Source organism: Armigeres subalbatus, chromosome 3 (genome assembly GCF_024139115.2).
Source record: "Armigeres subalbatus isolate Guangzhou_Male chromosome 3, GZ_Asu_2, whole genome shotgun sequence".
Classification (NCBI taxonomy): Eukaryota; Metazoa; Arthropoda; class Insecta; order Diptera; family Culicidae; genus Armigeres; species Armigeres subalbatus.
This window is the reverse complement of record NC_085141.1, coordinates 198154823-198176113: the sequence shown is the minus strand read 5'-3', so window position 1 is coordinate 198176113 and position 21291 is coordinate 198154823. Positions and strand designations below refer to the sequence as shown.

At 42.0% G+C, this 21291-nt stretch overlaps 1 protein-coding gene across 3 annotated transcripts in view; it reads right to left on the bottom strand.

Moving 5' to 3' along the window:
• Positions 1-21291, bottom strand: part of LOC134225174 (dynamin) — a 113274-nt gene that overhangs the window by 14145 nt on the left and 77838 nt on the right. For all 3 annotated transcript variants that reach the window (XM_062705033.1, XM_062705034.1, XM_062705035.1), the window contains 4 exons: positions 12523-12735; positions 12362-12455; positions 11923-12059; positions 11683-11855 (listed from right to left, as the gene is read on the bottom strand). In XM_062705033.1, coding sequence (XP_062561017.1) covers positions 11683-11855; positions 11923-12059; positions 12362-12455; positions 12523-12735 — 617 coding nt within the window. The remainder of the gene's footprint in view (positions 1-11682; positions 11856-11922; positions 12060-12361; positions 12456-12522; positions 12736-21291) is intronic.

The following is a 21291-nucleotide window of genomic DNA, read 5'->3' as shown; positions in this document are numbered from 1 at the left end:
ATCCGAATGATGTCCCTAAAACAGCCTTCTCAGTTGACCACGGGCTATATGAATATCTCCGTATGCCTTTCGGTTTAAAGAACGCTCCCGCTACCTTTCAACGCGTTATGGACAACGTGTTGAGAGCGCTTATTGGCAAATGCTGTTTAGTGTACATGGACGATATAATCGTCTTTTCAACCTCTTTACAGGAGCATATAGAAAATCTGGAAAAGATCTTCAAAGCTCTAGAGAAAGTTAATCTAAAGGTTCAACTCGACAAGAGTGAATTTTTACGTAAGGAAGTTTCCTTTCTCGGACACATTGTTACCGATCAAGGAGTAAAACCCAACCCCAATAAAATAGAGGCAATTAAAAAATGGCCATTACCTAAAACTCAAAAGGAATTGAAAGGATTCCTAGGAATTTTAGGGTACTATAGAAGGTTCATCCGTGATTTCGCCAAAATCACAAAACCTTTGACGGCTCAATTGCGTAAGGACCAACATATAGAACATACTCCCTTGTTAAAAAAACATTCGAATTTTGTAAGACACTTCTAACGCAAAGTGACATCCTACAATACCCTGATCTCGAAAAACCTTTTATCCTGACCACAGACGCTAGCAACTTTGCTATCGGCGCGGTCCTTTCCCAAGGAGTAATTGGCAAGGACAGACCAGTGGCATATGCATCGAGGACTTTGACAAAAAGCGAAGAGAATTACTCCGCTATTGAAAAGGAACTCCTTGCAATAGTATGGGCTACAAAATACTTTCGTCTATACCTTTTTGGACAAAAAATTTATGCTTTATACCGACCACCAACCTCTTACGTATGCACTTAACCTTAAAACACCAAATACTGGATTAGTGAAATGGAGGTTACAGTTAGCCGCATACGATTTTGACATAAAATATCGGCCTGGAAAACAGAATGTCGTAGCTGACGCTCTCTCCAGAATTCCCGCCGAAATAAACTTAAACGAAGAGGACTCTGATTCCAGTTCAGTTCATTCTGCAGATACAGACTCCTCGGAATTCATTAAATGCACCGAAAACCATTGAATGCGTTCCATAATCAAATTATTTTGAGAATTGGAAACGAAGATTCAGAAACTTATGAAGAAGTCTTTCCTAAAGTACATCGACGGACTATTACTAAAATTAATTTCGGAATGGCAACGTTAATTCGAATATTCAGAGATTGTATGAATCCTGGTAAGGTTAACTGCATTCTTTGTCCAGAAAACATTATACAATCCCTACAAGTAGCATATAAAAATTATTTTAGCCGATGCAAAACGTTCAAAGTTCTAATTACTCAAAAGTTGTTAACCGATTTAAGAACAACCGAAGAGCAGAATACGATTATAGCAGATACGCATGAAACCGCACATCGCGGAATTCTCGAAAATAAAACCGCCATCTCCAGACGGTTCTATTTCCCAAATCTCAAACAAAAGGTGAGAAAGTACATTATTCTTTGTAAGATTTGTAATAAACAAATTTAGGAACGACTCTTCTATAAAATTCAGCTATCCGAAACCCCAATTCCAAAACAACCTCTAGATATTATACATGTAGACATTTATATAGTTCAACCAAATCTGTTTCTAACTGTAGTGGATAAATTATCAAGATTCGGCACCATGCTTCCAATTAAATCCCGATGCATTGCAGATGTTAGAAAAGCGTTACTAAAATATTTCTCAATGTACGGTACACCGAAATTGATTGTGTCAGATAACGAACCTGCACTTAAATCAATTGAGGTGAGAGGACTGTTATTTGATCTTAATGTACAACAGTATTTCACACCTTCAAATTGCAGCCAAGTTAACGGAATCGTAGAGCGTTTCCACTCTACAATAAGCGAAATTTTTAGAACCAATAGCCATAAATATGAAGAATTATCCAACAAGGAAAATTCTTCATCGCTTGCTCACTATACAACAACACTATTCATTCTTCTACGAAACTCAAGCCCCGCGAAGTATTTTACGGAATAAAAGACGGAGTTGAAAGACCTCTGAACATTGACGCTATTGTAGAATACAGAGATAAAATTTACGATGAAACTGTTCTGGCAATTACGAAAACTCAGAAAAAACAACTTAGCTACCACAATGCAGATAAAGAACCACCCCCGATTTTAGAACCCGGCTCAAGAGTCCTTGAAAAGTTACCAGGCGTAAAATCAAAAACAAGGAGACAATATAAATCAGCAATAGTTGCAACTGATCGGAAACAAACATACGTAGATTCGAAACGACGGAAATTACACAAATCTAAATTACGCCGCATTAGAAAGTGAGCAACCGGTCTCTCTTCTGATAATTTCACATAGAGTAAATAAAAAAGAAACTTCAAGGCAAATACTAATTCTTTTCTATTTTTAGGCAAGGACTATGCTTTGGATATTCTTAAAAGGAACACAAGGAATGACTCGTTGGAACCACAACGTCATAACAATCATCATCCTCACCATCATCCTGAACGGAAACCCCATATCCTCTCAAATCATCCGAATCACTAACCTGGCCCTCAATCCCGGACTTCTTACCCTTCAGGACGGTTATAGTTTTCTGAAAAAGGGTGATCATCAACTTTTCCATGTTATTGACCTAAAACGGTACGAACCCATCTTCAGAAACCTAGAAACCAATATAGCTGGTGTGAACTCTCTTGGAAACCACACAGAAATAACTGATCTTCTAAACTCAAAGTTAAGCAATACTCTGGAACTGTTCAATGAACTCCAACCTAAGTCCCGTAACAAACGAGGATTGTTCAACCTTGTAGGATCAGGAATCAAAGTTATTACTGGAAATTTGGACGACAATGATCTCATAAAGATCTCAAAAATATCGATGAATTATTTTCTAAATCAAGCAATTTAATTACCGAGAATAATGAGCAAAGACGTATAAACTCTCAATTTCAAGATAGAATCAATAGGATTATTAGGAAGTTAGAAATTCAACAAAATCAAATTACTAAAAATTTAATTGCAGTTAGGAATAAAAATTAGCAACAGATTTCACTATAATTAAAGAAGTGTTCAAAATCAACGTAAATCTAGACTTTTTAAAATCACATCTTGAAGATATTTTCGAAGCCATAAAACTTTCTAAACTTCAGATTCTCTCGAAAAACATATTGTCATCACTAGAATTGGAATTCGCTTCAAAAAGGTTAGAAGAAAAAGGTTTAATTATAAATAGCTCAGAGGAAATTTACGACTTTCTGGAAATATCTGCTTATCATAATCAAACAAAGATTGTTTTTGCTATATCAGTGCCGTTGCTAGAGAATCAATTGTATGAAAACTTCATTATCGAACCATTACCAGTAGGGAACAAAATTATTCAAATCAGTCACAGCCAAGCCATGAGAAGCAACACGTCCACCTACATCGTAGCAAAACGCTGTAAACAAGTGCAAAAGCGGAAGTTATGCAACCAAGATGATTTGATCGATATTACCCAGGATGAATGCATCCCCAACCTACTACAAGGACAATCGGCGAATTGTTCGTTCACCGAATACACCATTCCTTCAGAAACTAAACTTGTAACAGGAAATTTGGTTGTGTTAAAACAAGTCAAATCGATGGAAGTAAACTCTTCTTGTGGTATATCTAGCCGAAATTTAACAGGATCATACCTCGTAGAATTCCATAATTGCTCAGTTTATCTAAATGGATCTAAATTCGAGAATATCGAAATGGTTGAAGCAGAATCTCCTATGATACTACCCTTGACGGCCTTTCCATAACAGAAAGTAGCTTCGAGCCAGTTCTACGTCTCGAAGAAGTCAACATTAAGAACAGGAAACTTTTGGAGGATTTTACCGCAACTCACCAGTTGAAGACATACTCATCATTCACAATGTCTATCATAAGCCTCATATGCGCAATTAGCATCATAGCTTTCACAGCCTGGCGAAAGTTTTCCCGTAAACTTCGTTCATACATCCAAGGATCAAGGAAACCGACCAAGTCAAATCATTCGACGAATCGAGACGATTCTCTTCAAAAGGAGGGAGAAGTTATTGACCACAATCTAGATTCAACCATAGATCTAAAGCCATCGAACATCTAAGTGAAGACGATTACCATAAGCCATAATTATCCTTCATCATCAGCGGATTGCATCCCAACTTCCAGAAGCCCGGCACTTAGCAACAAGTTACACAGCCGAATCTGCTGATAGCGCAACATGTGGCAACGGCGACGAAGACGACGCAGCACCGGTGGAATTCAGGCCAACTGACACTTGCTAGGAGCTAGGTCAGCATTTTGTATGCTGTAGGGACTTTGATTCATTTTAATTTAGCAACAATAAATCATTCCGTTCCGATCGTTCGAGGTAGTTAGTTCTTTAGTTGAAATTCCCTTGTCTTTTTTAAAAACCCTTTTTGAAAGTTAAAAGTAATAATTCATATACTGCCGCTAACCGCAAGTCGAGCACATCTGTATATGGGCCTCCATATACAGATGTGCTCGACTTGCGGAAATATGGCAGTATACTGTTATACGCATAACTGTCCTATGTATATAGGCAATCCCAGCAAACATGGGACAAGTATGCATATGACGGCAGTATACAAGGTATGCAAAAAAGAGTGACATAGGGGGAGGGAGGATCTAGAAATCTCAAAAACTAGTGGACTGGACGTCATATTTGAATCACTCCCAGGGTGTGTGTGTGTGTGTGTGTGTGTGTGTGTGTGTGTGTGTGTGTGTGTGTGTGTGTGTGTGTGTGTGTGTGTGTGTGTGTGTGTGTGTGTGTGTGTGTGTGTGTGTGTGTGTGTGTGTGTGTGTGTGTGTGTGTGTGTGTGTGTGTGTGTGTTTTTGTGTGTGTGTGTGTGTGTGTTTTTTTTTTTGCAAGGGTTAAAGGCCATCAAAATCTGCGCGATAGACACCTCGAGCATCCACACTATGCTCGAAGGCGAACAGGGATGGGCTCCTCCTGACCTGCTAAAATGTGCCTCCCGGATAAACCGGGTCCCTTATCCTCCTTGCCTCGATCCCCCGGGACCACTGGATGCTGCGACTACTTGGGGCTGTGCTCATGCACTTCTTCTAAAATTCCGGCCCCTAGCTTAGGCTAGTTCGCCGACTTAGTTCGCCGACTGGCTTGCTGAGATCCACTGCTACGTCTCGATCCCTCGGCGGTTGTGCCGCAAACTTCCTCACTCGAATCCTCCTGACTTCCCCCCCGGCGTCGAGGGTGGTCCACCAGTTCCGGTGAAGGAAACTTCCGCACTGATGGTGCCCTGACTACCGGCGGCTATCGCAGGGGACGCTTTCGCGCATTGCGCCGACTTCGTCTTCGGGTTGCAGAGGTGGTCCGACAGTTCCGGTGGTGGATAACGTCCGCACTGGCGGTGCCCTACATACCCGAAGCACTTCCTTCTTCTTTCTTCTTTCTTCAGCAGGTTGACGGTTCGAGTGCCGAGGTCGGTCCGACGATTCCGGTTGGCAGAAGACTTCCGGTTCGCTGGCGCCCTGACGACCCGAGACCCAACACTGCTCACTGTGCTGGATTTTGCTCCAAACCGACGCTTACTTGCTGGTCCCTTCTCCATCGACGCTGCAGCTCTGACATTATTTTGTGTCACGACTCTGGTTACCGCATGCCACGTACCTTCATCGCGACACATTCGCTCTGCGATGTTGTCCGCCCTTATGGCAGGCATTCTCCTACGTGCCTCCGCAAACCTCGGGCAGTCGAATATCACGTGCTCTGGAGTCTCCTCTACGTCGATACACGCCGGGCAGAATGGCGATGACGCATGGCCACACCGGTGCAAATATTGGCGGAAACAACCGTGTCCGGACAGGAACTGTGGAGGTAAAAGTTCACCTCACCATGCTCCCTGTTCACCCACGTCGACACATTGGGGATGAGCCGATGGGTCCACCTTCCATTATCCGCATTGTCCCACTCCTGCTGCCACTTCACCATAGAGTCCAGTCTCACCGCCTTCCTCACATTTCTCCGTTGGTAGCACTCGATGTCCTCTGCTAGGGTTATGCAGACTGGAATCATCCCTGCGATAACGCAAACTGCCTCCGACGAAATAGTTCGGTACGCACTCGCGACTCGAATGGCCATTAGACGAAACACGCTATTCAGCTTCCTCCGGTTACGTTTCGTCTTGAGCGCAGCTCCCCAGGCTGGAACTCCGTACCTTAGTATCGAGGATGATACTGACGCAAGAAGACGCCTACTGCTGCCTTTCGGACCGCCGACGTTCGGCATGATCCTTGCTAACGCACTGATCATTTGAGCCGCCTTTTCACAGGAATAGTCCACGTGGGTGTTGAAGTTCAACCGGTCATCAATCATCACACCTAGATGTCTCAGAGTCCGCACCGACGGGATGTCGTGCCCTCCAATGGTAATCTGCATCCGCTGGATTACTTTGCAGTTGCTGACCAGCATCACTTCCGTTTTGTGATGAGCCAGCTGCAGCTTGACTCCATTCATCCAGGTTTCTACTGCGTCGGTCGCTTCCGCCACCAGCATTTCCACCTCCTCCAGTGACTCACCGGTTATCGTTAGGACGACATCATCCGCGAATCCGTAAATCTTTACACCTTTGGGCAACTTCAGCATCAGCACCCCGTTGTACATCACATTCCATAACGTCGGGCCTAGTATGGACCCTTGTGGAACGCCCGCCGTAACCCTGATCGACTTCTGCCCCGAGTTCGTGTCGTAAACCAGAATCCGGTTCAGGAAGTAGCTCCTAAGGATCTTACACAGGAAGTCGGGGATTCGCATTCCATGCAGCGCTGCGGCGATGGCCTCCCAGCTGGCACTATTGAACGCGTTTTTGACGTCAATCGTCACTACCGCGCAGAACCGATTGCCGCTCCTCTTCTTCTTGGACGCCCTCTCTGCATCTTCAATGACTGTCCTGATTGCATCCACAGTCGATCTGCCTTTGCGGAATCCGAACTGTTTTTCCGATAAGCCAGTCTCACCCTCCGTGAACTGTGTAAGCCTATTAAGGATAACCCTTTCCAGAAGCTTCCAAGTGTATCCAGCAGACATATGGGCCTGTACGATTCTGGATTCCCCGGCGGTTTTCCTGGTTTCGGCAGCAGCACCAGTTTCTGGATCTTCCACGTGTCCGGAAAATTACCGTCTACTAAACACTTCTGCAGCACCATCCTGAACAGATCCGGGAACGCCAAAATCGCGGATTTTAGAGCCACATTTGGAATTCCATCCGGACCCGGAGCTTTTTCAACTTCAAACCTTTCGCCACTGATAATAGCTCGTCATTGGTGACTTGCATACCTGCAGCGGTTACTCGGTCTTCATCTTCGTACGGCGTACGCGGCCACGTCGTAGAACCATGCTGCGGGAAAAGACCGTCCACGATGATCTTCAGCTTGTCTGGACACATTTCGGCTGGCGTCGCTGGACCCCTGATCTTCTTTGTCACAACTCGATAAGCGTTACCCCAAGGATCAGCGTCAGCTTCCTGGCACAACTCCTTGAAGCAGTTAGACTTGCTGATTTGGATCGCCCGTTTGAATGCCGCTCTAGCTTCACGGAAAACTATCTTTCGCTCCTCTCTGACCATTTCAGACCGTGCCCTCTGAACGTGTCTCCTAGCTCTGAGACAGGCAGCGCGAAGGTTAGCAAGATTTTCGTTCCACCAGTAACTTGCCGTCGGCTATTCGTTGGCTCCAATTTCCTCGGCATCGTCGCATCGCAAGCCCTCGCTAGCGTTTCCGTCAGTTGGTCTGCGTCAAGGTTTGTAGCGTCGCTGTTCACTCGAAGTGCTTCGATAAAAGATCCTTATCGAAGTCCTTCGTCTTCCATCTTCGCCAACTAGACCTTATCTCCCGTCGTACCGTCGGCGTTCGCGTTCCAACACTATATCGGATCGCCTGGTGATCGCTATGGGTATATTCTTCACAAACTCTCCAGTTCATGTTCCTCGCCATCGATGGACTGCAGCACGTGACATCGATGATGGACTCTCTGCCATATCTGCGAAATGTAGTAACGGTACCTTCGTTGGCTAATCTGACTTTTAGCTTTGTCAGCGCCTCCAGCAAACTGTAACCTCTGGCGTTAGTCAGTCTGCTTCCCAATCCACTGCCCAAGCATTGAAATGGCCTCCGATGATCACCGGTTTTCGGCCGATCAGCTTCTCCGTGAGTGAGTCCAGCATCCAAAGTCCACCTTGGTGTGCGTAACAGCTACACACAAAGATCCCGTTAATTTTAGCGATTACGAAACCCTCGCTTGAACTGTCTATCACCTCTTGGATAGGGAATCTGCCCATCACTTGGATAGCCGCAATCCCCGTAGCATCCGCCACCCAGTTGCCGTTGTCAGAAGGAATCCGGTACGGCTCAGCAATAATTGCCACGTCGCACATGGACTGCCACAACAGCTGCTGTGCGGTGTCGCAATGGTTGAGATTCAACTGGATGATCTCCATTAATCTCGGCCCGCCATCGCCTTCTTGTAGGCAGGGCATTGAAAGCCACCCGTCATGTGGTCGTTTCCATCCTCCGGTTTGCAGAGCAGGCATCTTGGTTGCTTCGTGCAGTCCCTAGCAACGTGTCCTTCTCCACCACATTTCCTACAAAGACCGGATCTGTCTGGGCCACTGCAGTTTCGCGCCTGGTGTCCAAATGCCATACATTTAAAGCATCGCTCCATCTGTTTGGTGATTCGAGGGGTGAGTCTCAACGGACACATAGACCATCCGACCTTCACCTTGGCCACCTCCACCATTTTGTTGGCGGCATCTACCGGTAGTCGTATCGCTGCTATTTGTGTACCACCGTACGCTTTCCTCAACCGAATGGTCATCTGAACTTCGCCCAGCATGCATTGTGAGATCAGTGCATCCCTCAGTTCGTCTATCGTGGTGATCTCGTCCAGGTCTCTGCATTCGACCACGGCCTCCTGCGTTAAAGCCCTTACGTTTCCTTCACTACCTAAGGAATTGGCAATGAGCTCCCGGAAGGCCGAGCTCTTGACCGTGGGATCCTTCTTCAGCTCGAACAGCAATTCCCCCTTCTGAGTACGCCTAGTCCTCACCACTTTTTCACCCAAGTCCTTGAGCACCGGGTCTTCTCTCACCTTCCGTAATATCGCTGCGTATGTCGTCTTGTCGCTCACTTCGACTATCAAGGCGTCCCCCTTGACCCGCTCACGAGAAGAGCGATGTTTTTCTTTCTTCTTCTGCTCCTTCTTTTCCACGTACTCCTTCTGCTTCTTTCTCTTCTCCCGCTGACTTTCCACGGTTTGCCAATCACCGTTCTTGACGCCTTCCTTCAGTACGCTAACACAATCTTGCACGTTCCGCTGCTTCTTCGGGATTTCCTGCTCTCCTGGAGAGTCCCTGCTTCGCTTCTCCGTGCGAGTATTTCGGGAGCTCATTGGTGTTTGCAGTGCCTCGACTGTTGTATGCTCCGCTGCATCTTTCAGTGCTTTTTCAGCTGCTTCCGCTCTTCTTTTGAGCGCGTTCTGTTCGTGCTCAGCAGATTTAACGGCGGACTTGATGCTCGTCACTAGAAGCTTGATCTTCGTGTGAACATTGTGCTTGTCCTTCACGAAGTCATAGAGCTCGTTGACTCGCTTCCGCACCTCCATCAGGTTGGACCTCCCAAATTGTAGATCCTCCTGAATAGCACTACTTTCCGATTTTGGGGTGGGCACCCTATTTCCGGATCCTAGCTCCTGTTGGCCTGCCTGGTTCTCAGCAGCCTTGGCCATACTGCTGGTACTTGCTACTGCTGCCTGCGCCATCACTGGAGATCGCTGCAGCCTCCCACTCTTTGCGAAAACATTCGCACCGCCTGCTCCTTCGTTGATTGTAGAATTTGTTTCCATGTAAAAGGGTCCCCCCCTCCGGGCCGTTATCTCTTCCTGTTGTAGATAGTCGCCTCTTGTGATCCCATGGGTGCCTTTGTAACAGTGAGGTCCATGCAAGGGTTGACTCCGGTGCCTTATAACACCGTGTTCAGAGCCGGATCGGCGTGAATCAGGAATGGTGCATCTGAACCTACTACCCACCGGTATAGGTGACAAGTGTTGAGCGTTACCGGAGGCCTGCCAGGTTGTTTACCGGGACGGAGGCAGACGAACCATTAGCCTGCTTGCCATTTCAAAAGATGTCACTCTTTTTACTCAGGAAACAGAATAGCTCGACTGTCAGCCCATATACGCCTAATCCTATCCAAAAACCGAGAATCGTCCAATGTCGTTTGCCGTGACCAGTATACCATAATCAGGATCTTACTGGCATCAATCCTGATGTGCCGGTTGGCACACCTGTTGGGTGTGTGTGTGTGTGTGTGTGTGTGTGTGTGTGTGTGTGTGTGTACAAACTAACCCCCACTGTCTGGCAGTGATGTTATGGAAGAAAGCTGTCTGTTTTACATATTTTTACAGTCAGATTTAATCCGGGAGTTAGAAAGTGCTAGCTGTATTGCAGCTCCAGTGACCCATTTCAGACTGCCTGGTATTTCAAGACCAGTCCGAGGTAACCTTTGCTTACAATAAGCCCCGCCTGTTTATGCTACCATTATCAAAATTGAACAATTTTTGGCGAGACAAAGTTCGCCGGGTCAGCTAGTTATTTATAAAAATTGATATCATCCAATGCTTAATAGTTTACCCACACTAAAAATCGGATGAGATTTACAGAAAATATAATCGATAGAAGAATACTTAGATAATTTGTCGGCTTGAGGTAATACTGTCAATTTTAAATGCAATAATAAGTAAAATTCAAACATTTAATTTGTATGTATCGCTAAGTGCTTACAAAAGATGTTTAAACCTAAATAATCAAAATTTTTGCATGCTTTTATTATAAAAAATACCCAATGGCTAAAAGACAAATCTGAAGTGTGTGGAGGATTTCTATTGCTGCAAAAGATAGCTTACGCCTGCCTGCCGTTTATTTATGCAATAATAACGAAAATGATTTTTTGGCCAAATTTCCCCCCACTAAAAGCCTCACACGCGATGCGGAAAGCTAGGACGCAACCAATCGGGCCCAGATTCTGCACATCTTTTTGGAACCTCGAATGATTATTTCAAAAATACCATGATACCCAGGCCAGAGTGGACCTACAACATGTCTCAATGAGTTTAAAGCACAGTTATTGGCAAATTTGCATTATTCACACTACGAACCACATCATATGATATGTAGTAACTTGATGGCAAACTACACTAAGTTAATCTTCTTTTTCTTCTGTGGCTCTAGATTTTAACTGAAACTTAGCCAGCTTTTCAATCTAGTGTTCTGTTAGCAATTCCACAGTTATTAATTGAGAGCTTTCTATGCCTGTCAATGCATGAGTATGTATCTTGTGTGGCAAGTACAATGGATACACTATGCCCAGAAACTTAAGAGTTTTTCCCACCCGAATACATCCTGGACCAAAACTAGAATCGAACTCGCCATCTACAGATTGACAATCCTACGCCTTTGCATGCAAGGCTAAGACACAAACGTAGTTGGAATAGCCTATGAGAATAATGCAAGGACTTATCCTCTTGTCTTTACATAGAAAAAAACAAGCACATTGACGGAACTGGGGACAACTGTGTCCATTTCCATCACACTGTAATAAATTCATCTCATTGCGAAGCTGAATTCCAATGCCTACCATTAATGTGATATCAAGAATCAAAATACTTACGATGGAATGAGAGGAGCCGGAAGGGCTTGACCGCCAGGTCTACCTTGTGGTAGAGGAGGAGCTCCTCCACCTCCAGGTCTGTTAGGAATGGCTGGTGCTGGCCTTGCGCTCGTAGGAGCTGGTGGGGGCCCTCTTCCAGTGCCAGCTGGAGCACCGGCTGACCCCAACGAACCCTGTATAATAAATTAAGAAACATTAAATCTAGTTTTCAATACATTTAAACATGCAATGGAACATTACCTGTTGCACAGGAACATTTTTCCTCGGGCCACCTGGGCTAGGAGGAGATAGTCTGGGGTTATCTAGGCCACTCGAGAGCCAATCGTTCTTTACAGGAGGTGGTACAGGTGTTGAGAAGGTTGCCATCGAAACATCACCTGAAGTTAAAGATGAAGTGAAATAAAATTATTAGTTTGCCAAAATTTTGTAACAATTATCTATTTTATGTTAACAGGAAGGCAGTCTTTTCTGTAATTATACTAACAAAAATAGAATCTCTCTGACGAATATTTTATTGTAGCAGGTAGTTAGTGTTTCTGCACACAAATGCAATTTTTTATTTTAATCGAAGTTTGGAATTAAGAAACGTAATTTTTTAAATGTCATATAATGTGATATAACTCATAGTCATTTTTTAACTCTCCCCACATTACCTACAAAAATAATTAAAAAAACATACCAATAATCCTGAGAGCTTCTTTGCATGCGTGGTACATTCTAAGCATTTCTTCTCGCTTTTGAGCTTCTTCTTGACTTTCTTCCATCATCGAAGCCTTTAAAACGAAACAATATTATAATCTAGTTGAAAATTTGATATCTTAGTTCATGATACTAATGTACCTGGTCTCCAGTAGCATAGAGATGTGCTAACAATTCGCCGTTGATAAAGTCTTTGCAATTGTTGATAATGAGCATCATAATAGCTTTAGGTACCATATCTCGAGTAGTTTTTGTGACGATCCTCATGTATGAATCCACCAGATTGCGGATGGTTTCAACTTGACGCTCTAGCTGTGGATCTAGGGAGCTTGTCTCTCTTACATCACTTGATTCCTATGTAAATAAACAATACAATGTTAGTTGGCTATTCGGTTGAAATGTTTGCTTAGGTGTTAACAAACAAAAATGAATATTAAAAAAAACTCATAAGCATAATATCTGAACTCTCAGGTTGGAACCATTCATATGTGCATAAATCTACATACATAATTATCAAATATGGACCATATTAGTTGATTGACCACCACTAATCACACAGATATATTAGTTCAGCAAGGTATTTTTTAAAACCAATATAACCTAATAAACGGTTTTAGCACAATTGAGCGACTAAATATACCAAATAATTTTGAATATGGAAAATGTGTAAGCAATCACGGTACTAGTACTATACTAGAAATTAAAAATATAGATCTTCAAACAAATCAAGTGTATTTATAATTATCTTCTTCTAGGATACTCTAGGTACGTTGAAATAATTAATTATGATCACCAGATTCGGGGAAAGGCGTAAGCAATAATATAAAAACGACTGGTTAGGGATGACTAGAGTAAAGAAAAGTAAAACAAATAGATAATGCAAATAATCACGATTTCAACAATCAGCCAAATCAAATTACTACAATGATATAGAGATGGAGATGCTAATATCATTTTTAAACTTAGATGCAAATTTTAATGATAGAATTGGGTATGAACATTCTTATTTATATATAGGTGTATTTGAGTATGTCGGAGTGCAGATATTTAGATTATGGTGTCATTCTACCGTAGCTTAATGATCTGGTTGGCTGAAGCCAACCGTAGCTATAGACTAACATTTTAAAAGGGCGTAACAGCCAAAATGTATTCTCTCTGATTCTTCTTCCATACATATATGTAGACGAAGAATCAGAAGGAATAAATTTTGACTGTTAAAACAACAGAGCAACGCGAAAACCGAGACAAGCAAATAGCCGAAACACCGAAAAGCAAAACGTGGACTTGAACAGATAAAAGTAAAACACGTCTTCTTGCTCGGAGACCGTACACAAAAGTAAAAGTTTATTCAATGTAGGGGAACTGTTCCGATTTCCATCTCACTGAACATTTATTCATCTCATCGCAAAACAAAGAAATACAACACCAATCTTGTCGCTTCTTTTTGCTAACCCGCGTGCTCACTGGTGAAAAAAATCACAAAATTAAGAAACAAACCAAATTCCTTTTCATTGCTTTGTTTTGGATGGGATGGAAATAGGAGCTATGAGATGAAGTGCCGAACCGTTCCCCTATTTGTTGACATATATCTGACTCGTTCAGCGATAAAAAATGATGGTAGATCTAAAAACGGGCTGAACGAGGAGTGCCGGTTGACTATAGTATACGCTCAATAGCTACGCCTTTTTCAAATGTTGGTCTAGTATGATGAGAATAACAATTCGAGCACAAAATCTGCGGAAGCTCGGAGGAGTTGACCATATGTTAGCCTCGATGCACACGTTTTGACAGGGCAAGTGAGTTGAACAACTCAGTTGAATTCAATTGACTTGCCAAAAGTTGAACATGCTCAACTTTCTTTTCATTCAAGTGAATTGAATTAAGATGTTTACACGCTCCATTCGCGGGCGATTCAAACGAGTTGCTCAAATCACTTGCCTTGTCTAAACGTGCAGCATAATGCTACGTTTTGACAGGGCAAATGAATTGGATAACTCAGTTGAATTCAATTGATTTTGCCAAAAGTTGAACATGTTCAACTTTCTTTTCGTTCAAGTGAATTGAATTAAGGTGTTTACACGTTCAGTTCGCGTCGGATTTAAGCGACTTGCTCAATTCACTTGCCTTGTCTAAACGTAGCATAACGCTTCGCCTCCGCTTTAAATACGCTTCAACCAAGCTCTAAACGGAGGTGAAGAAACTGGATCTTAGCCCTAATGAAATTTTAGAAAATTTGAACTAAAATATGATGCTGAAAACCGTTTTTGATACACAATCAGTATCATCTTATTTGTTTATAACTTAAATACACACAATGGAAAAAAATTAGCCAAATGACTTATTTTGGATTTTAATTTATTGGATGAAAATTTTGTTAGCATCAGGAAAAAAACGCATTGTTTAAGTGAACAGATTTTACCTTGACTTTTTGTTGCTGTGAATAGATAACAACTATTATTCGATCATAACAAGAACAGAAAGCGGCATTTGTGTAGTCATACTCGGCATTAAAGATTATTCTCTCTTTTCATTGATTTCAATGCGGCATATGATATTGTAGTAAAGTTATGGAAAAACATCTTATCCGAGAAGATTACGAGATGGATTACAAAGCTAATGGAAATTTGTGCTGCTTCCTGAGGAAACCATGTCTCCGGGAACACTTCTGTCGCGTTCGTCTTAATGCTACTGCATTCCCCACGGGGGAAGCCCATATGGCATAATGTCGCTTTCTTCTTTATTTATGTGAATTTTTAAATTTTAAGTTCTTCACTCACAGTGTCGTTTGGCATAATACCATTTGGCATAACGAGTTAAATGTCAAAGGGCCATTTGACATAAACAACATTTGGCATAACGAAAATTTCACATAATGTGTTGTGTAGCTCGAGGCTACTCGGCATAACGTCCGTTTTGCATGACGCCCATTCGGTATAATGCTTACAACAAAAACCCTGATTAATCCACCTAGTGGTGTTGGTGCCTTTCTCATGCAAAAAAACTAAAAAATATGAGTGAGTGAAAATAGTATTTTGGCCATGACTTTTGATCCCATAGTCCAATTTGGCCAATTTTCAATAGCAAATAATGGGACAGGATTCTCAGTCGAATGGAACTTGTTGCGAGTAATTCGGCCAATGCTAAGTTCCAAAAAGTGTGTCTACAAAACGTTGTACACATACACACATACATACATACATACATACACACAAACAGACATCACCTCAACTCGTCGAGCTGAGTTGATTGGTATACAGGGTGTTCAATAAGTTCGAATACAAATGTTTGATTGTAAGCCCAATGTACATATTCTGTATTAGTATTGGTGTCAGCGTTAGCGGTATATATACGCTATCGGATGTGTGTGGTGTTGACATTCTGTCACTTGTTGTTTGTTTATCACGCGCGTTGGGGCATCATAAATAGCCGTTTTTGAATGTCAAAATCATTGCGGCGTAGTACAAAACTGAGGTTTTGGGGACGATTGATGCCCCCAGTGGCCCGGTGCTAAGACGGAGTTGAGCCCTACGTGTTCCAATAGGACGATAACCCTTTATACACGGAAATTGCGATTTTAGCCTAATATGGGGACAATTTCATCGACTTTTTGGACAAAACATTGCGACCTCCCAGCTTCCCGGATTTGAACCCTCTTAACTTTTTTGTTTGGTCCTTTATTATGTTAAAGCTGTACGAATACAAGGTAAGTAACTTGGACCAGTTCAAGACGTAATTCTCAAAATCTGGAACGAAATGCCCATGCAGATCGTGCGTGCCGCGTGCGATGGGTTTTAAAAACGTTTAAAGCTCATTATACACAAGTACAAAGTAGAGGTCATTCCAAAAGAAATGTTACAAACGTTCCTTATAAGCAATGCTTCCAATGAAATGCAACTGGGAAAAGAAATAATTTAATCTAAATTTTAAAACATTTTTTGAAAGTGTATTCGAACTTATTGAACACCCTGTATAACACTATGTGTCTCCGAACCTTCTATCAAAAGTTTGGTTTTGGAGTGATCATATAGCATTAACGTATACTTAGTATACGAGAAAGGCAAAAAGGTAAAAGTATGAATATATGATTCCATCTGTAGAAGTACGCATTTACCCAGAGCAAGGCGAAGAGTGTATGATTCCTTATTTAAAAGTACACATTTGCCCAAAATGAGGCAAAAGAGTGGATGACGCCTACTTCAAAAGTACGCATTCGCCCTAAGACAAAAGAGTACTACGCATTTGCCTGAAAATACACAAAAGGAAAGGGTAACCCCTTCTTTAAAAGTATGCATTTGTCCGGAATAAGGCCGAAGAGTAAATGATACCTGATGAAGTACGCATTTGCCCGGAGTAAGGCGAAGAGTGTATGATTCCTTCTTTAAAAATACACATTTGTCTGGGGGGGGGGAGAATGGGTCATCGCTCTCACTGGCAGCCTGAAGGTCGTAGAGCAAAATCGTCAAAAAGGTCTCTTATATTTTAGTCTTCTTGCCCTCAGATACATTCAACCTTTTCTACAAGCATTCTAAGTTATTGAAACAGTGACCCATTCTCACCCCCGTTTGACCCATTGTCACCCCCGACGACGGTGCCTAGAGTAAGGCAATAAGATAGATGACTCTTGTAAAGCACGCGTTTACCTAAAGTTTTCATAATTCTTTTAATTTGTATGCCAAATGGTCGTTATGGGCAGCTATTTATCCAAATCTTTATAGCGCAAGTCCGGAGTGGAGGGTGTAGCATTAAGCTATAATGAAAAAAATAATAATAAAGATTCACTGTAGCTTATAAATAACGTACAATTTTGGTGAAATTCTGGATAAGTTACCATTTTTGCATTCGTATATCATGAGGCTAACACGATGATACTTTTATGCCCAGGGAAGTCGATACAATTTCCAATCCGAAAATTGCCTAGACCGGCACCGGGAATCGAACCCAGCCACCCTCAGCATGGTCTTGCTTTGTAGCCGCGTGTCTTACCGCACGGCTATGGAGGGCCCCTTATAGGTATTAGTGATTGGCGATAGGTATTAGTTAGCAAATTAATACATACTTATGATGCTAGATTGGTTTCTGAACCTCAAACCACAGACAAACAGACGTAACACTGATGAAATTCCCATCGTCCATGCGTTTAACGGTCGTTTTAAATTAAACTGATTACTCGTTTCACACCTAGAGGCGCGCGCATCGTTTACCTTTGGATTTGACATCTCACACTAGCGCCTTCTGTTGATATTGTCGTACTAAATAACATTTCGTGCAACATGCACGCAAGATGGTGATAAAGTAACTGGGCGATGGATTTTTTAGAAAATTGTTCTAACTGTTACGTCTGTTTGTCTGTGCTCAAACTATACACTAAACACTTGGTAGAATGCAATTTTTATTTATTTCAATATAGGATCGATAGTAGAATTCATAAAAAATAGCATATAGTAATTGCCTAGATAACAACTAGTCCGAAAATAATTCAATCTCTCCGAATCATCATCATTTGATAGCATTTCAATAGTACTATTACATCTACGCCTTACTGCGACCAGTGCTGAGCACCATCAACACATTTCAACACCCTGATATAGACACGCTTACATAACAAAGAGTAACACGATACTCGATCGTCATTTGAGTTGCACCTAAAAAGATACTCTTCTTCTCCTTTCCTCCTGGCTCTACATTTCAATTGGAACTTAGTATTCTATTAGCATTTCCTCAGTTATTAATTGAAAGCTTTTTTATGTCCGCCATTGCATGAGTATGTTTCTTGTGTGGCAACTATGTACAATGGATACACTACGCTACGCCCAGGGAGTCGACAATGTTCCCAACCCGAAAATACCATAGACCGGACTAGGGACGTTCCGATACTTCCGATATATCGGAATATCGATATTTTTGTTTCGATATCCGATATTTTTGTATCGATATTTTGTTTTCAATATATCGGTCATATCGATATTTTTGCTTTCGATATCGATATATTGAATCCGAACAAAGCAACAAAAAAATAATAATTGCACTGTATTTTGTAAAAAAAATACTTCAAAATGGATTGGAATGTCGTATTTTTAATGGTTCAGATAATTTTTCTCAGAGCATTTGGTGTGAAGTGTGCGCTTCCATCACAAATAGTTTTGACAACTTAACACTTTGCATTGACGCGCCGTTGTGTAACATTTGCCATGCCACTGGTCCTTGAATCCTTTCACGGATTCAGTTATATATTTGACGTGTTCTTATGATAAATTAGATGAATTAACTTTAGAAACCAAGAAGATATTTATAGAAATGGAAATTTAGAAAAAATGGTAAACATATTAAAATTTCCTTTAGAAATTCATAAAAATGCCCCGTAGGAATTAAAAAGAATTCAAAGTTCAAAATATTTTTAAAAGTTTTCTGATTTTCTGAAAATTTTGGTTTTTTTTTTCTGATCGAAGTTTTAGCGTAAATTTTGATGAGAATTTCCTGCCGAAACTCAAGGGAACTTCGTGTGAAACAAAAACATAATTTCTCGTGAAAGTTTAAGAGATTTTTTTTTAGTTGAGAATATTTCACTGGATTTTCTCGTGAAAATTCAGAATTTTCTTGAAACATTAAATTAAAAAAAGACTTCCGTTGAAATTCGGAAGAGAGAGTTTTCTGCTGTTAAGAATCAGAATAACCAGAGGAAAAATACAAAAAAATTCTCGAAACCTGATTTTTTTGAGTGAAATAGTGATGTCAGTATCATGCCAAAAACGCCGCCGCTACCGGTTAAAACTACGACGAATGCCGCCAACGATGATTCTTGGACTGGCACACTCTAGAAGCAGTTTCGATTAAGTAGTAGATAAAAAGTTTTGTTTAGTTGATTTAAAATAATCTTTTTGCATCAATTTCTAATAATTATTGCAATTAGGGTAATATGGCAATACGATAGTAATTGAATTACTTCAACAAATATATTCTAAATATTCTCATTTCTGAAATATCATATGATTATCCGATATATCGATATTTTCATTCCAATATATCGGTGATATCGATATTTTGATTCGATTATCATATCGAATCAAATATCGATATTTTAAAGTATCGGAACGTCCCTAGACCGGACCGAGAATAGAACTTGCCATCTCCGGGTTGGCAATCCAAAAAGATACCCATTACCATCAATTTGCAGTTGGATGGAAGGTGTCGTGTGCCCCATCTACAAAAAGGGCGATAAGCTGGATTGTAGCAACTACCGCGCAATCACATTGCTGTACGCCGCCTGCAAGATCTTCTTCTTCTTCTTATTGGCATTACATCCCCACACTGGGACAGAGCCGCCTCGCCTACAAGGTACTCTCTCCCAAATTTTAAGCCGCCGACTAACACCAATTGCAAGAGAGTTTGTGGGGCAGTACCAGGCGGGATTTATGGGAGAACGCTCTACCACAGACCAGGTGTTCCCCGTACATCAGGTATTGCAGAAATGACGCGAATACAACGTGCCCACGCATCATCTATTTATCGACTTCAAAGCCGCATATGATACAATCGATCGGGACCAGCTATGGCAGCTAATGCTCGAAAACGGATTTCCGGATAAACTGATATGGTTGATCAAGGCGACGAGGGATCGGGTGATGTGCGTAGTTCGAGTTTCAGGGGCATTCTCGATTCCCTTCGAAACGCGCAGAGGGTTACGGCAAGGTGATGGTCTTTCGTGTCTGCTATTCAACATCGCTTTGGAGGGAGTAATACGAAGGGCAGGGATTGACACGAGTGGTACGATTTTCACGAAGTCCATCCAGTTATTTGGTTTTGCCGACGACATTGATATCATGGCACGTAACTCTGAGAGGATGGAGGAAGCCTACATCAGACTGAAAAGCGAAGCTCACGAGAGGTCAATGTAAGCCGCCCATCACGAGTTTCTATCGGTGGTGACGAAATCGAGGTGGTTGAAGAATTCGTGTACTTGGGTTCACTGGTGACCGCCGATAACGATACCAGCAGAGAAATTCGGAGAAGCATCATGGCAGGAAATCGTACGTACTTTGGACTCCGCAAAACGCTCCGATCGAATAGAGTTAGCCACCGTACCAAACTGACTACAGTGAACGTTCGCTAGTTAGGTTTTTTTCTAGTTGGGGCGCTTTTTAGTTAAGGGTTCGCTAATTGGGGAATTCAAAAGCAGCTAAATGTCAGAATGTGATGTTTGGCGGGATCGATATTTTCTGGAGCGTAAAATTTTTATTTGTTCAATGCAAAAAATAAGCAACATTGACGCTTGTCAAAACGCTCCAATTAGCGAACGGCATTTGCCAATTGGGGTAAGGTTGTCTTTGACGCTCTTTGAACAATGATGGTTATCCATATAGAAAGAGTATCAATTTAAGTCTTCTATCAATGTACAAAGAGCATCCTGATATTCCACAGCAATGACTTCAACACTCATAGATAGACAAGACGTCGAATACTACCCGTGCGTATTGTTCGCCCGTCGACTCAACGAGGGGTTTCGTCGTCACAGTCGTTATACCAAATGGCCCTAAAACCATTGAATATTTTTGTTTTAATGCCAAACGGTCGTTATGCCAAATGGTCTTAATGCCATATGCCCCCTGGCTATTCAAATCGGTATGCCAAATCGTATAATGTCGTTTGGGGCAGCCCTATCCCCCACTGAAACATTGGCGCGTCGCAGCAGCATAGTGTCCATTAAGCACTTACACTATTATTATTAAACTGCAAGGTTAGTAAGCTAAAGTTACTATTTTGCATTTGTATATCATGAGGCGCACGATGTAACTTTTATACCCAGGGAAATCGAGAAAATTCCCAATCCGAAGATTTCCTAGACCGGCCCGGGAATCGAACCCAGCCACCTTCAGCATGGTTTTGCTTTGTCACCGCGCATCACAGCGCACGGTT